The sequence below is a fragment of the Lactuca serriola genome, chromosome 6 (assembly GCF_051521515.1).
Source record: "Lactuca serriola cultivar US96UC23 chromosome 6, Lser_US96UC23_V15, whole genome shotgun sequence".
In the NCBI taxonomy this organism is placed as follows: Eukaryota; Viridiplantae; Streptophyta; class Magnoliopsida; order Asterales; family Asteraceae; genus Lactuca; species Lactuca serriola.
In genome coordinates this window covers 103,977,501-103,995,000 of record NC_136413.1, presented here as the reverse complement: position 1 = coordinate 103,995,000, position 17,500 = coordinate 103,977,501, and the positions used below count along the sequence as shown (strand labels likewise).

The 17,500-nt window shown below is 43.9% G+C and overlaps 1 protein-coding gene across 1 annotated transcript; it reads right to left on the bottom strand.

The window, feature by feature from the left end:
- Positions 1–11,975: 11,975 nt before the first annotated feature.
- LOC145056613 (putative mitochondrial protein ymf1) lies at positions 11,976–12,755 on the bottom strand. The gene has a single exon (XM_079004312.1). The coding sequence runs from the start codon at positions 12,549–12,551 to the stop codon at positions 12,063–12,065; it is 489 nt and encodes a 162-aa protein (XP_078860438.1). The 5' UTR covers positions 12,552–12,755; the 3' UTR covers positions 11,976–12,062.
- Positions 12,756–17,500: the final 4,745 nt, after the last annotated feature.

The window sequence follows — 17,500 nt, the reverse complement described above, 5'->3', positions numbered from 1 at the left end:
TGTTTAAGATGCCTTAGGACTAGTAATGAAGCACAAAGCTAAAAAGGAAGTGGGAAAGCGCCCGACTGCGAAGCTGACAGAATTTTTTCAATCTACGAGTACGAGTACTAGCAATTGCTTGTTCGCAAAATTCCTTCCTTCATCACGTCATTGGCTACCGGAAAAACATTCTCTCACTTACCCAGACGAATTGATTTCATATCTTTTCATCTTCTGTGAGGACTGTCCTCCTAGCCTTTTCATATCCTGCTTTGAAGCAACTACACTTCCTCGTTAGCCAGTCTGGCTCTCGACCTGCTTCAGTCTCTGGCTGCTGGGACTATTGCAATACTTCGTTCTGCTACCTTCCGATGTTGCTTACTACCAATCCGACAGCTAACCTTGCTTTTTGTCTACCTTATCAGTAACTGCTATATTCGGAGACTTTACCTGAAGAAAACGGAGACATAGAACTACTCGGATTCCATGCTTTCTCAAAGAAATGCCCTTATCTCGATCTTTCTTAGAGGCTAGAGTCTAAGGAAATGGAAAGCCAGGGGAATGCTACCAACTCCCTTTACTCCCACGTTGGAAAGCATATGAACTTGACTGAACTGAATGACCAGCCCCGGGCCGGGGTAAAAGAAGAAGGGATAAGATAAGACAGTAGCACCCACCACTCTGTCAGTAGAAGGTTATCCAGTCGATCTTCGTAAGTAAGTAAGTAAGTAACACTTTCATCGATGATTCCTCTAATCCTCTCAAGGCTTAGAAGGGAGCTGAACCATTTATCTCTATGAAATTCTTTGGCAGAGGGACTCTAAAGTGGCCTCACTTCGCTCGCCTCCCTTCCGGTCGCCTCAGCTTCTGAATCCAATCTTGAACGTTCAGTTAGGCATTCAAAAATGCACTTCTCTTTCAAGTTCCAATCAGATTGTTATGCTCGTGGTGACTTCTCAGTTAGGAATTCTCATTGCCCCTTCTAAATGGTTACAGGACTAGGGCCCTACTAGCCTCATCGGCCGATGTCTGCCGTCTCGCGATTCTTGCGTTTATGGACCGAAGGAAAATAACTCCAATCCTTCCTCAGGGCAACATGCTATATTATATGATATATCTTGGGAGTTGAAGGTCGCAGTCCCTTTCCCTCAGGCGAGTTCCTCACTTAACTTAAAAGAGGAAGGAGTCTTTGCGAATTCAGTAGCTATGCTATGTAATACACACCTGACTTCTACCTTCGTGTGTCAATGGATCTTTCACATACTCCCTATTTATTATGTTTCCCTATTGGTCTCACTACCATACCAAACCCTCCCTCCGGTCGCCTCGTTCCCTTGCTTTTCCATTGCTTTGATCCTCTGTCTCTGACACCTTCCTTAATTAAGTGGAGAATTCCTTCGTACTTGAGTGTCCCAATGAGCCCGTAGGCAAGGTCATTACTATTTTAACGCATGACATGAGGTTGTCTACCTCACTAGTATTTGAACTGGAATGCCAGGCGGAGGAGTGTAACTGCCTTATCGCGCTATCCGACTTGTATGTGAAAAGCATTTCGTACTCGTAACTGATCCCTTCCTAGCGAAAGGTGTGCTCCAATGAAAAGTACACAACACTAGTAGTGCCCCTTTTGACGACCAAGTCACAATGGAAACAATGTATCTCTCTGGGGATGCGAAGAATATTTGAAAGCACTTTCGAACCATCACACGGATTCCAACCCAACTGCCCATGATATGGTAAGAACGGAATGGAAGGGAAAAAAAAGTCTTCTATGCGCAGACGTGAAAGCTCTATCAATAGAACTAGCTTCTTTTTATTTAGAGAGGAACGATTCCCTCGTCTGAGAATCGTCATTCACGCACTATTCCTCCCCACTAAAAAAAGCGATTGAGAATCTCGAGAACCTAAACAAAAATGCAGAAGTGAGCGTACCCCAAGGCTCTCCTCTCTCCCTCTTTTTTAGCCAACACCATCAACCCCATTTTTCACCGGTCAAAGCCAAAAATCTGATTAATAGAAGGAAAGGAGATCAGAAAAATAGGCGGACGACTTATAGTATAGGTCGGATGTTTCCGTGAGCAGTAAGCAGCAGATCCCCCCTTATTTTGGGAAAGCTGGTGGCCGCGTGTTAATTCTTTCAAGGCAAGGGGCGGCCTGATTCGACATTGTTGTTTACTCTGATCCGGTCGAGGTGGTTTTCACCAGCGCGTAGGTGGTCTAAGTTCCTATGACCGAGTCTTTCTGGCCCCTGTGAACATCTTTTCTTAATGTATTAAAGAGGGCCTCTCTAACCGGTGAAGGTGGGTGTCCACTAACGGCCATTCCTGGCTCGGCTCCGATAACGCAATTCCGGGAGGAGTCGGTAGTTGGGCGCTGGATCCCTTCGGACCTGGAGAACGTGTGACGCTGAGTCGGGGTTTGGTGAACCAACAGGTCGCTCCTCTAGTTGAAGTATCGGGCCCCTTTTTTGTTGCCTAGGTTACACCTTCGGAATACCCCAGAAGGGAATTTTTATCTACTCCCCCCAATCTGCACTTTACGCCACGCCGACTCCCCTTTCGTCATAAGGCGTGGAATTAGACCAAGGGGAATCTCCATAGGAACAAGTCCCTTAGATTTCGCACATAGGAGATCGAGACACAGCCCCAGGGCTATGGGGAAAGATGTAGATCGATCACCCTAGATAGACAACTACATAGAGGGTCTCTACAAGTCAGTCTATATATTCTTTGATTTCGTTCCCCCCGTAAGATCAATAGCACAACCAATGAGGTCCGCAAGTTTCACATCTAAGTAATACTCGATCCGATAGTTTACGATATAGATAGATATATATTTAACAACAACATTCTAAGAAAAGATATTAATAGATATCGGTAGTTGTCCGGTCGTACCCAAACAATAAGATTCCTGAGGAAAATGCACCTAAGATCAAATATTTCGAGCCGGCTTCCGTGGAAAATTCAGACTTTCTTTTTGATGCTGCGATCACATAAAAACATAAACTTTGAGGCTCAATAGCTAAATACATGGCAATTGAATCATAAGCCGAGATCATAAAGAGCATACTGCGAGTAGGAAGTGGAATTAATACAATGGATTCAGAAGCATCAAACCTCTCTTGTTCGGAAGAATCGAAACACATCGAAATGGTACCAGCCGTACTTAATAATAGAAGGATTTGGCAGAAATATGTAAAATTGTCCCTCCTAAAAAGATTATTCCAGAATAAATGGGCAATAGTTAGGAGAGGTGCGCCAGCGGCGAGCAGAAGCAAGGTTATTAGATACCTCAGGAAAGCCCGGCCAGAACCACACGTGCAAGTTTCCCTGCATGTGGCTCGTCCGTGATAACTTCTTCGGATTTGCGTGAACTAGCGGACCGATCACTAAGTGGGGATGCTCCCTCCAGCATGAGCGAACCTTTTCGAAAGTGGTTAGGAATGGGCGCCCCTCTCCCAGCCCGGATCCAGCCAGGTTCTATTGATCATGTCCCCTTCCCAACAGTTGGAACTTGTCTTGGGGCGTCTTTGGCTTTATGAGAGAAAGCTCGCCGTAGAAAAAAGTCTTTCTCTTCCCGTCCCGGGTCATAGGTGCGTCCACAGAAGAGGAAATCGCAATGCATCTTGCTCAGCAGGCGTAGCTTGGAGTGAGAGTGTAGCGGGGGTAAGGTAAGGAGGCCGCCAGAGAGGAAGGCAAACCGGCCTATTAAGCGCAGCTAAGCTAATATGTGCCGGAGAAAGCCAGGTGCCGTAGGTAAGCTCTATTCGGCCCGGAGCATTGATTCCCCATAACGAATAGGCTAGCTCTATCTCTCAATTACCTATCCTGTGCTCGAGAAGGTCCCTCAGTTCCTCGGCAGCACCTCGAGGTGCATTTAGTTGTCTTACATGAGACTCGGGATATTACCCACTCCATGGCATGACACCTTTCGCTCATCCATTCCGCCCGCCCAGACGCGGCGCCTTTTCTCATTATCATCTACCGCCCTTTCTTTCCTCCCCGCTATTCACGCATGAAGATCGTCGTATGTATGCTCTACTTCGGGTGTCGGTGCTATAGTATAGGTAGGATTACATTATGGCAGGATCAGTCACCCGGGCAAACCAACCCTCCTCCAAGAAGAATTGTGCTATGCCCCCCCGATCCCTAGAGAGCGAAAGAGCTGCCTGGTGATCCCTAGGTTGCAGCACGTTCGGTCGTGAACTCCTCGCGTCGCTGCCGCCGTTTCTAGGACCGACCGACGCCTCACCTGCACAGGTACCTACCTAGTGTCGGTCGCACATTCAACATAGCGTTCGGACTCATGTGCCTTTCAGAACCAGGGGTCTTCGAGCCTGCTGCGTACGATTAGCCAGCCTTGCGGCGGCAAAAGGATTCTAAGCCCCCCCATGCTACGGTTCCCTGCGGTCCGAACCCGGTGCCGCATTAGGTTAGGGAACTGGGCGATAATAGCTCCTCCGCATCCCAAAGCGCGCTGCCCTCCTAGGCGCGCAACACTAAGTAATCCAAGCCAACCCACATTACTGACTAACGGTGGATAATCAAATTTCTTAGACGTACTAAATACAACTCCATGAATGAGCAAAATGAAGGTTGCATTAATGATAAAGATCTCTGGGGAAACCGCTAAAAAAAGATTGAACATGTGGGAGGATCCGAACGAATTCTGCTTTCATTTCCCACGTATGGAGTACTTAGTGACTGACGTTACGGTCTCCCGCAGGTAGGCTGCACGCGGCTAGGAAGGCATAGTCCCATGCGTCCGTTTGTGGATCGCGGGACTATGCGGAAGAGCCTTCTGAGGGGGGGGGTATCCCTAAGGAAAACCTTCTCCTTTAATAGGCCGAAGGTCTCGGATTTTAAATTCCTAGCCCGTAGGTCTCTACGCATTTGAAGGAGCTCCCCCAAGGACTCCTTCCCCCTCGGATTATCAAGGGCTCGAGCCCCCCGCCCCAGCCAATCGCCACTTGGATGCAGGCCCGCCATCTCCCGGATGATATCCACCTTGACCTCGAATAGGTCCTCGGCGTTGATCCGGGCTAGATATATATCTAGCGACGAAGGCGCTGTTTTGCCCGACAGGAGGCGGCCCTCTATAGAGCGGACCGAATCCCCTCCTATCACTTCCTCCGGGCCATAGGGGTAGGGGGTGTAGGGCGGAGTCCGAGCTCCCGGAAGAGCGGGAGGCGTAGCTTGTTCCCCCGGAAGCGGTTGATTTACCGCTGAGGTACTACTACTACGCCCGGAACTCGCTGAGTCTTCCAGCATATCCTCGGTAAAGGCAAACCAATCCGAATGGGAAGGTACGGCTGAAAGACTCTCGCCGGCGCTAAAGGCAACCGGAACGCCAAAGCTAATGAAAAAAAAAAGGTACTGATAACAAAGATAAAATTCAAATCAAGGGGCAACTTTCGTGTAGTTTGTAATTGGATGTAACTATTCAGATTTTTTCGAGAATAAATCATTCTCTTAATAGATCTCGTCTTGTTCCTCAATCTTCGAAGAATGCGGCGTTGTATTGTTGTAAGTTTCCTGTTCCAAACATTTCCTTCAAGTAGACGACAAGTTTTAAATCTTAATGCGGGCATTCCTCCCTTACATGCATTTGCTTGCAACAGATTCTTACTAAGACCCCATAGACACGGTCTCGGTATCTTCACTATTTGCCCCTCTTCTCAAAGCCCTTCGAGAGGAAGATGAATGTCAATGTGCCATTTTCTTCTTTCCCCTACTATTTACTCTTCTCCTTCACTGCACACTTTAGATAGATGTTTCCATCCAATCAAAGACGGCGAAGCGCCTCTAATCTAAAGGCCAAAGAGTGCTCTTTGGGCTACTACGCATCCTTACTCATAGTATAGTGCAAGTTAGGTTTGGGTATAGCAGGACTTGAACCTGCGACCATTAGGTTAAAAGCCCAATTGATCCGTGTATGGATAATGAAGGCCCAAAAGGTTATGGGTAGCTTACTATTGGGCTAGAAAGTTGTTTGGGCTTAATGGCCTATGGGGTGTGCATGGTGAGGTAGTTGTTGGATTAGGGTTTTCTTAATTAAATTAATAGAAGTTTAATAAATCCAAGACTTCATTGATTGTTTGATTCAATGCTTGGATGGTTATGGAAGCATTTGGAAGGGTAATATTGATGGTCCTCTTTAAACTTTGGGAGTTACAATGTTATCATTGACGGCTCTCTTTAATCCTTGGGAGTTACACTCTACATCTTCTCATAACCAATTACTAGCAATTGAAGACTAATTGAAGACATGGACGTTTTTTTTGTCATTCTCAAGTGTCTTGGACGTTTTTTGTGTTATTTAAAGAGTTTCCTTAATTTTCATTTACTAGTTTTAATGAATATTTGGTTGGTTGGCTTGTAACCACCAAATTTGTAATAAAGGCTTCATATAAAGCCAAGTTTATGCATGGAAAAAGGAATAGACGAATTTCTAAGAAAAAAACTTTTGTTCACTTGGAATTATTGTTATAATTCAAAAATTATCTTGTTAGGACGTGTTCTTGACTTGATACGAACTCAATCCAATAGGTCTTGGATTGTTTTCACCGGTATACAACTTAATAGGTCTTGAGTTGTTACTAATCTATCCATTTCTTTCCATTCATATATCATTTGTGGTTACTATTCTCTCTTAATTTACCTAAACACTACCCTACTCACCAAATCAAGCCCATACACGTATCATAAGTGGTATCAGAGCCTAGTTCCGATTGGGTGTAACTAAGTTCTTGTTCAAAAAAAATCCTTCTAGGTTTGTTTGATTTCAGTTCCTATTCAGAAATTGTTTTCCAAACATGTTGCGTAAGTTATACTATGAAGAAGAAATAGAGGAAGAGAAATTTGAAGAAGAGGAGGAAGAAGATTCCGGTCCCATCTATGACACCGATGGGGAAGGGGAATTTGTTGAAAGAATTAATTTAGTGACTGGAGAAGAAATTGTTGAACACTCTAACCCTTTCTATGCCACTGATGGGGAAGACGACCATGAAGAAATTGAAGAAGAAATAAATTTCGTGGTTGGAAACAAAATTGTTGAAACAACTGTGAAAGAAATCGATTTTGTTGTTACAAACAAAATTGTTGAAGAAAAGATTGAAGAATCCAAAAAGGTGGAGCAGGTTCTTGACCACGAAGATGTGGTTGTGGTTAAGAAGGATAACGATACTCGTCTTATAACAAACCGTCTTTCTAAGAACCTAGAAGAAGGAGTGACCCATCAAGTTCCAAGTTCCGAGCAATTACGAGGGAGGGAGTTCATAATGCTTGGATTCCTATTCTTTTGGTGTGCCTTAAGTTGGGAAGCCATGTTATTGGAACATGTTGTTTATCAACCCATATGTACAAACCATGATCCATTATTTCATATGACCATTATCAATCCTTTAGATTATTACAAGGATAATTTACTAGGTCCTAATCTTGTTCATGGGAGTGTACAAAAGTGGTTTTTGATCCACAAATGGAAGATATGGTTAGGAGTGAATTCAGCGAGTTCTTTGAGTTATTTGAAGACGAACATGTGTATGTGGAGGAGAGACATTACAAGGTTATTTGCAATGAATGAAAAACACGTGGTTGCTGCTCCTGCGTTAATATGGCTAAATTTATTTTATCTTTTCAAGTTCAAGAACATTAATTGTGGGATGATCCTTTTGTGCAATACCCTATCTCATAAAGATACTTATGTCCATGATTTGCACTTTTCACAAGTGTTAAAACATAAAACAGGAGGATGGAAGCATGGATCATGGCGTGGGTTAAAAGAGGATCTCGTATCAGCTAACCATCTAAAAATAATTACACATGGGTGGAATTCAAAACCCAAGGCCATGTGGCGCATCAATCATGATCAACTTTGGAAAAAGAATGTTGTGGAGGATTACAAACTTGTGAATGGGTATGTAGATGGACAAGAGGATGTTGTGCTTAGTTTCTATGGTGGTTTGTCCAAAATAATGCAAGTATTGATTCATACTTCTATGGATCAAAAGGAGAGTGAGATTGATGACATCAGAGCTGCTAAGCCAAAGCAAATGGTTAGTTTGAAAAAAGAAGAGTTAAGTGATGATAATTTCGGTATGGATAAAACTGATTTTAAGAAGGGTAATGTTATCTTGAGATATCCTTCATTTGAAAGAAGATACCAACTTGGAGTAAAGAAAAGTTCACATTCTATAATAACTATTTGTTTTCAGGACCTAATGTCATGGAAGGTTCATATGGGAGAACAACATAATCTGGTCCTTACTGAATTGAGGACAATTCCTTTCGAACAAGGAGGGAATGATCCGTGTATGGATAATGAAGGCCCAAAAGGTTATGGGTAGCTTACTATTGGGCTAGAAAGTTGTTTGGGCTTAATGGCCTATGGGGTGTGCATGGTGAGGTAGTTGTTGGATTAGGGTTTTCTTAATTAAATTAATAGAAGTTTAATAAATCCAAGACTTCATTGATTGTTTGATTCAATGCTTGGATGGTTATGGAAGCATTTGGAAGGGTAATATTGATGGTCCTCTTTAAACTTTGGGAGTTACAATGTTATCATTGATGGCTCTCTTTAATCCTTGGGAGTTACACTCTACATCTTCTCATAACCAATTACTAGCAATTGAAGACTAATTGAAGACATGGACGTTTTTTTTGTCATTCTCAAGTGTCTTGGACGTTTTTTGTGTTATTTAAAGAGTTTCCTTAATTTTCATTTACTAGTTTTAATGAATATTTGGTTGGTTGGCTTGTAACCACCAAATTTGTAATAAAGGCTTTATATAAAGCCAAGTTTATGCATGGAAAAAGGAATAGACGAATTTCTAAGAAAAAAACTTTTGTTCACTTGGAATTATTGTTATAATTCAAAAATTATCTTGTTAGGACGTGTTCTTGACTTGATACGAACTCAATCCAATAGGTCTTGGATTGTTTTCACCGGTATACAACTTAATAGGTCTTGAGTTGTTACTAATCTATCCATTTCTTTCCATTCATATATCATTTGTGGTTACTATTCTCTCTTAATTTACCTAAACACTACCCTACTCACCAAATCAAGCCCATACACGTATCACCAATGCTCTACCAACTGAGCTATACACCCCAAAAAAGATGTAGTAGTAAATAAGGATTGGTGCGGAAAAGAAAAGAGGGCGGCCCCTCTTCATCATATTAAAGGGGCGCGACTTTGTATGAGGCTCGTACTGCAGAGCAAGTGAAGAAAACGTAAGGGCGCGCGCTAGCACTCCTACAAGAAAACGGCCTAGCTAACGCGCCCCTTATTGAAAAGTCAAGGATATTGAATGATCGATATGAGAAAGAAGTGCTCAAGCATTCGAAGAAAGCCGGCCTTACTCAACAAGCACCTTTCTTAGCTTAGTAAGGTTGCTTGTTTCCACTCATTGAAGATTCTATCTACAAAAAAAGGTCAACGGGGGGTACTAAAATGGCTCTCACTGACACCATCTACGAGAAGGTGAGGTCGTCTTTATTTCCAGCCGCCATACGGTTCGCCTTAAAGCCTTAAAGACGGAGAAGGGGAGGAGCAGTTATCTATGTAATTACGGTCTTTGTTGGCCGGGGCGAGCACTCTCTTTTCTTTGTAAAATTCCGTCTTACCAAACAAGACTGACTTCTTACCAACCCGCGAAGGGTTGTGAGGCTGGACCAGGTACGAAGAATGAATCTATATCTGTGCACGGAAGGGCCGGCGGCCGCTCAACTGTTCGAGCGCAATGCAGTGGTATTGGTTCCGATTCGACAAAGGTAGAATGCCTGGTCGAAGGTCCAGTACAGTAGGTAGCAGGCGTGTTCGTTTTGGCTCCCGAGCGAGAACGAGAAAGAGGCGATGCACCATCCTTGCTGCTACGTACGTTGACCTTGACTTGACAGATTCATCCAATTGAACCCAAACTCAAAGGAGGACCACAAGCTCGGGGCTCGACGAAAGAGAAAGTCTCGGCATTAAGAAAATGGGGTTAGCTGTGAAAGAGGCATTCATTTTTTCATGAATATTCATAGCTGAGTCTACTAAAAGAGGGACCAGCTCATCGTAGTGATTAGAGGACACCTCTGATCGTTCACCTCTAATGTGACACGTTCCCTCCCAGTTTGATCAACGGGATCAGTCGGCTAGAGAGCGGGGCTATTCTTCTTCCGAGGAGACAAAGTAGTCTCTTGTACTGACCGAACCCTCAGTTCGGAGGTCTTCGTCAACATGTTACGAAGCTCCAGTCTGGCGGTCAACTTGATGCGGGAGAGGCATGAGTGCAGTTCGATCTTGTGGTGTATTCCTTTGTAGTGAGTAGGGCCTCTTTCTCGTTGATCAGTTCGCCTCCGCTCTATTGAAAGGTCTCCATTCCTACGGCGGTTTTGTCAATGAACCCGTGGATAAGTAGGCCTTTCTTGCAGACCGATCTTCTGCCGAGTTCCTTCCTTCGTAGTCAAATCTGATGATACGCTTTGGCGAAAAGGCCTGCTAGGTGATCGAAATCGCTCAGGTCAGCGAGGACTCACTCACCTACTCCTTATCTAATACTTTCTTCTATCTACTGAATTAAAAAGGCGACCCGCCGTGCCGGGCTATAAGATAAGAGACAGCTGTTGTACTACTTGACTGGTAAGAAAGAGCTTCCGTAAGAACTGGAAGACTCTTGTATGTACGGTAACCCTATCTTCCGCTACTGGTGGACTGTTGCACATAAAGGCCGACAGAAGCAACCTTTCTTAGCGCGCTTTTCAAGCGCTTAGCTTCTGCTATAAAAAGGCGGCAAGGCCATAAAGTAAGTGAAGTTGCAAGCCTAAGCCAAGAAGGTACGAACGAAGTGACGGGCCCTTTTAGAGAGAGGGGGCGGCTTTCTTGTGGTAGTCATTGCGAACATCTCTCCTCTTCTCTTAGCGTGCACAGTTTGCTTACGCCTTACGCACATCTATCTTTCTTAGTTTCACGCTGGCCTAATGAATTGAATATGAATAAAAGTCAGTCTTTTAGTAAGCGTATATAAGCAGCTGTTTAGTGTATAAGCAATTCTTTAGTGGTCGCACCGGTACGATGGAGGTTGGTTGAAGATGATGTTACGCGGCGTTCAGAACCAGTCTTGAAGTGAATGAATTAGAAAGAACGAAGAAGTAAGGAAATGAGACGACTCTTTCTTGAACTATATTATAAACAGACCTTCCCCTCCACACCAATCACGAGTTTTTCTCCATTCCTCTCATATATCGTCGTAACGCCCTTAATGCTAGGTTTTGAAAAAGACTTTTCATGTCATTCCCATTTAGGTCCGATTCGGATCCCTCCGTTGTTTCCTTTTCCTTCCGCACCTTTTCCTCGAAATGAGAAAGAAGATGGTACACTTGAATTGTATTATTTAAGTGCTTATTGCTTGCCAAAAATCCTACTTCTACAATTGGTAGGTCACCGGGTTATTCAAATAAGTCGTGTTTTCCGTGGTTTTCCCATGTTACAACTTCCGTACCAATTCGGTCGATCCGGAATGGATCGGTTAAACATTCCATTAGGGAGCCTGGTCTTGACTTTTCTGTGTGGTATTCATTCTCGTTCGGCTCTTGGAATCACATCCAGCAGTGGTGGGAACAGCTCGCAAAATCCAACCACTTCACCTACTTCATTGCCCCAACCCTTTCTCGTACCTCTATTGAAACAGAATGGTTTCATGTTCTTTCATCGATTGGTTATTCCTTTCCGTTCGTATCTCTTTCTCCAATTTCGGTCTCGATTAGTTCACAAGATTGAATGGCCAATTCTCCTCCGGACCCTCGATTCGATTGTTTTCCAAGAATGTTGAGCCGGGTATGTAAGCCATGTATCTGGGAGGAACTTAAAAGAAGGGCTTTCGGTTTTTTTCACCCCGTTTTGTGGTCTTGCAGCTATTTAAATAAATAAGAATATAAAATTATATATATATATATATATAATAAGACTTTTTTAGAAGAAAGATTCTATATATGTCCAATCCCCAGTGGTGGTGGGACCAACCAAGATGTATGTCGTCCAACCCAACCTCAGACTCTTTCTTCCCGACCTATTTGACTCTCTGGCCGCAGTTATAGTTATTTAGGTGGTATCCCGAGATTGAAGAGATCGAATTCCTCCAGGGAACACACGAAACAAAGATATGAACTGGGTAAATAGAAATGGAAAAGAGATGTTTCCAATTCATCAAAATGAGAAGCTTTTTCTACATCCATATGATCTACTAAAGTAGATCGGTATTGCCCATATAATAAAAGCAGATCTTGGTCCATGGAATCCCAAGAAGGTAAGAACTCCAACCTGTCCGATGCTTCTTCGGCCAAATACGATATACAAGTGGGACCTGCACTATGCGCAAGCTGTGCGAAAAACCGCTTCTTTTTTCCGGTTCTGAAACAACTTGGGCGAAATAGGGTTCTACCGGGAAACCATGGATTTTTTAGTTTTCGCCATTGGTTACTGGTTGAGCCACTGGAATGGAATGAGATAAGAATCTCTGGAGATCTTTCCTCTCCACTTACTCGTAACAGGCTTTCCCTCTGTAGAAGACTTCTTCTGAATGGCATAATTGGGAGATTGATTCCTCGATCTTCAAAGAAAACTGACTCCTCCTACTCCTTCTTCTCCTTTAGGATAGGATCGTCGTTGGTCCTTCTTTCACTAATGATCTAATGATCTCACCATTTTCTAGTAGTTCTCGCGAACGCGCGAGGGACTATCCTTTCTATCGCTTGCCCTTTCTTTTCACTCTCAAGACAAGGCTCTCTCTCTCTTTTATAAAGCGAAGCAAAGCGCATGGCGCTGAAAGCTCAATAAACACAGACGAACACGATGCAGGGCATAGCATAAATGAAACCGCTGATCATTTCATAAAACATATATGCTTGACCTTTCTCGATGCTTTTTTTGGGTGACTCACCAACCGACCCAGCAGTGATCGATGACAGAATGGTACGAACAAATCAAAGTCATTGGATTTGGTAGTTCTCCATGGACTTCTCTCTTTAGCCCTTTGTATATGTTCATAAATGGGTGTGCACCTCCAGATGGGCGGGGGCCGGCCTCCCACTCTCTTATCTTATGCAGCATTTATTAGCGGTTGGGTGGATCGTGCAATAAGCCTCTCTCGACCCTCCGTTTCTCATACGTCTTTATGAAAGCCTCTCGCCTTTCGAGATCCGGTCCATCATCAACTCAGTCAGATCTTCTTGTTTGCCCGCTTTGATTAGGCTTCCTTTAACGGATTTGATCGGCATTTCGTGCCTGCAGTCCTGCTGAATTCGACCTTTTATCAGGGTAGCGTAGTAAGGTTAGAGGCGCAACTAGAAGAGTTGGCCCTATTTCTCTTTTTTGATCAATTCGATTGCAGTCTCCGAAGTCCTTCTTGATCGATGGTCCCCATTAGCATTAGTGCTAATTAGCAGCCGCTTTTTTTGGAAGGCGAGATACTTATGTGTGACCGCGGATTCCACGGTAGCAGTAGTTCTAGCTCTACATTAGGAGCAGGGGGGCTCTATCTAAAGGAGGTACGGACCCCTCCCATAGTACGGTACGATGCAGCTGAAAAACTTAATAGGCTACCGCGGCTCGCTTCGCTTTTGTTGCGGAGCTCACTGCTTTTGGAGTAGTGCTTGCAGCTTGCTGCTTTCTGTTCAAGCGGAGCTCGCTGTCTACTCCACGAGTCGCCACAGCTTCGCCTACGCCACTTGTATATAGACAACAATAGCGCCCAAGATTTCCCCTTCGCGTAGTTCATTGAACCTTCCAACTTCACTCCGTGGCCTGTGCTAAAGAAGCGTGTCTTAACTAATTCCTTTGAACTCATTTCACCTATTCTACCTCTCGATATCTCCTCACCTTGCACCTTTTCTTTCTTTTCCTCATCCCATGATCCTTTCCCATGTCGTGGAAGTGAGCTCCTTTGTCGCTCCTTCATTCTTCATAACGACTATAACCAAGCTGCCAACCAATAAAGCAAGCACCTTCATGGACTGAGACCGTGGAAGCTCCGTTAGCACCTTAAGGCTGTCTTTATCCTGAGAACCCTCGGGAATATTCAGAGACTCGGCTAATGCTTCTAGGCCCACATTCGGAGACAGACCAAGCACCTCTCTTACCCACTCACTATCTAATAAACCGGACTGGCTTATTATCTGAATGAGATCGGAAAGAGAGGAGGTAGCCCAAATCTTCCAATAGGCGCATACGAAAGGTTCTGAAAGAATTGAAAAAGCTCTGAAAAATAAACAACCCGACCTGAGGAACTACCAACAACGGAAGAACTAGCAACAGCGGGAGAAACCGTTTCTAACCTCAGCTTCACCCCCTTCCTCGGGATTCTTTCTTTGATGATATATGCCCTAAGCCCCTTTCAGAAGACCGAAGTCATTGGTGCTTTGCATAAGGGGTAAGAGCGCCATAAAGACTATTGGTACCTATCATAGACTTGACTCATTTTATGGGCTTGAATTCCTTTCCCCGAGTTAGAGGGGTTTTCTGAAGGTCTTCCTCAAGGGCCACTTGGTTCTCAAAAAGACTGTTACCCCCGGCCAGAGTAGAAGTAGGCAAACGGATGTTTCTGGGGGGAACTACGGGAGACGGAGACAGGTGGTTAGGCGAGATTCTAACTTCTGGCTCATCGCAATTCCATTTCTTAAAGTGCAAGTCCAGTTTTCTCTTTTTATGAAAGTGAAAGTTAGGTTAGCCCCTTCTTTCAATTCCAAAGATGCTCTCAAATTGCTGTTCAAGATTATTTTACCCTAAGGCTTCTCGCGGTCAGGCAAGCGTGGCAGAGCGTAGCATGTATCCAGCCATCCGAACTACTTACTGAAGGGCAAGCACCAACGAATTACTCACTTCATTCACAGCGCGGGGGAGAGACAGAGAGGGGTCAGTAATAACTCACAGCCGGGGTAAAAAGGTCCTACTTCCTTACTCACTCAAGTCATTGCTTTGACCGAACCATAGGCCGAAAAGAAAAGATTTTTTAGATACTTGTTACAGGCCTGACCAAGAGCGCAAAAGAGCTTTATTTAGAATTAGAGTAAGGGCACGCCATTTGCAATGCCTTTTCTTGCTTTCGACAGGACCCCCTTCCGACAGGAGAAAAAAGATTACGCCAATGCCAATTGCCAATGATATAGAGTTTCTAGCGATTACGACTATAAAGGGCAGGAGATGAATTAAAGAATCGTACTGCAACTGCTGAAGAGAGATCAGAGCTAGTACTAGAGGAAGCGATAGCGGACAAAAGAGCTCAGAGAGCAGTGCAGCTAAGCGGGAAGATCTGTGATCTATTTGAAAGAGCATATCGCAAAGACCGGTATATTGCACATACTGATTGATTGATTGTATAGATTGAGTCTCAATTAGAGAGTTATGATATATCTATAGTACCCCCAATACTAAACATGCATATAGTCTCAGAAAATGAAAATTATGTATGTCTGAATCGATCTCAATGGATCCCTCGTGACTGCCCAGAGGAGAAGAATAGGTAGGGATGACAGGATTGGAACCCGTGATATTTTTTACCCAAAAAAAAAGGCGCTACCAAGCTGCGCTACATCCCTTTCAATTGGTCTACAGTGTCATTGTAGAGAATCCCTGCCCTGTTTTCCACATCGGCAATGCACCTCCATCGATATTCAATTTCTCTTGCCATTTCTTCTTTTTTGTCTTTATTGATTTAGATACTCATCATTTCGCTGGGGAAGAAAGAAGGAATTGAGTCCTTTCACATTATCATGGAAAAAGGGGATTGCCTATTAGTCAATTTTGACTGGAAAAAGACCCGGAACCCCATACCCTCTCATTCACTTACTATAGGCCGAGGAGCGTAGATTCATCTTACTTTTTATAAATGGAAAAAGAGACATAAGTCACGCATTCGAGCAAGAGCCTTTGCCTTTCTTCGCTATGTAAATAGAGGGCCGGAGGAAGAAGTGCCAGAACCTCAACAAAAGAATTAAGGTGATAGAGTCTTACAGGAGACGCTAGGCTTCGGAATTGAATGGAATGATTCCTCTCCCTTGGTTGCCTTCACTGCCCGTGAATCCCTTCTCTTTTTCTATTCCAGTAGTCTTATGCGGTCTGGTCTGTCCATTAGTTGCTTAACTCATAGTAGTTAGGAGGTTGTTGTCCTAATGAGTGTAGCGGAGTGCTCCCTATCCTATTACTCATCTATAGGGCTATCACCCTAGCTTTCCCTGTCTCTGCCTTTCTTTCCTAGTCCTGAGTTTTTCTTCTTGACTATTGCGGGTTTGACACTATTCAATACTAAATATCTACTCGTGGAGGGAGGGGAGGCAATAGATTCATCTTAGGCGGTAAGCGAAGGAACTGTAGGGCTTAGGGCAGCCTCGGATTTTTCTTCAATAGGCTCTAGGGGAGGTGAGAAGAGAGCCAATAGCTATTATAGAAGGACTTAACAATTCATGGCATGAATTAGAGTTGAAGGAAGAAAGACATGAAATGCTAGAAAGATGGAATCTATGAATGAGCTCTTTCGTCTAAGCCTAGAACTAGGCAAGAGCAAGGAATGGACTTTAAGTGAGTGAAAACCGGAAGGAGGGGACAAAGGTCAGTTCTATAAGGCAAGAAAGCAAGATCAGAAGAAGGAGCAATGCAGAATAACTAAGCATGACAAGGAGAGGATAGCTAGACTTTCAAAGACAGTAGCAATGGCAAGGAGACTAATCCCGATATTCTTTCCCGGAGGATTCTATTGATCCAAGACCTGTATGTAGACCTGGGCCTCCCCCGCTTTCAGTTAAGGCCAGAAAGAATTATCTTACCTTTATCTTCTGTCAGTCTTTGAAGTTTCCTTTCTTTGAAAACCAAGGATGAAGCTAGAATGTGGAGTACGGACTTATCATGCTTCCCAATTCCACTAGCATAAAAGAGTTTATTCAACTCCTGAGAGATTCTAGAGTTCCTGAGCTACCCCAATTTGATGAGAATGAGGGAAGAAGTCCTTAGCTATTCCTTTGGCCTATAATAAGAAAGGTCCATCAAGACTCAGAAATTACCCTCGATCTTTTCAATCCCTCTAGTAGAGAATTCTTAGCCTTCGTCTTAGAAACTGAGCTCTCACAAAGCAAGTCATTACTTATTGTTTACACACACTTTCTATTTGACTTAGCCTACTTCTTTCTCATTAGATCAATTAGGCAGGGGAAGACTCTGTGTACTAACTTTCTCTTCTTTCTTCTTCTTTGAAATCCCTTGCCACTTCCCTTCTTTGCTAGCACGTACCTGTCTTTGCTTTGCACAAGAGATCCCCCTACTCTTCACACCCCTCTAGTCCTGATCTTGCTTATGCATTACTTGGGAAGGATTGCCCTCTCCCTTTGTTGGGGGCTTTGGCTACCCTACCTCATTCCCTTCACAAGCCAAGGACAAGATGAATCTATTGCCCTGCCTCCAAGAGAAGAAATGGGACCAATCGATTCAATAGAAGGCATTAAGCAGACAGAGCGAGAAGAGAGGATATCCTTTATCCTGTTGCAGCTTT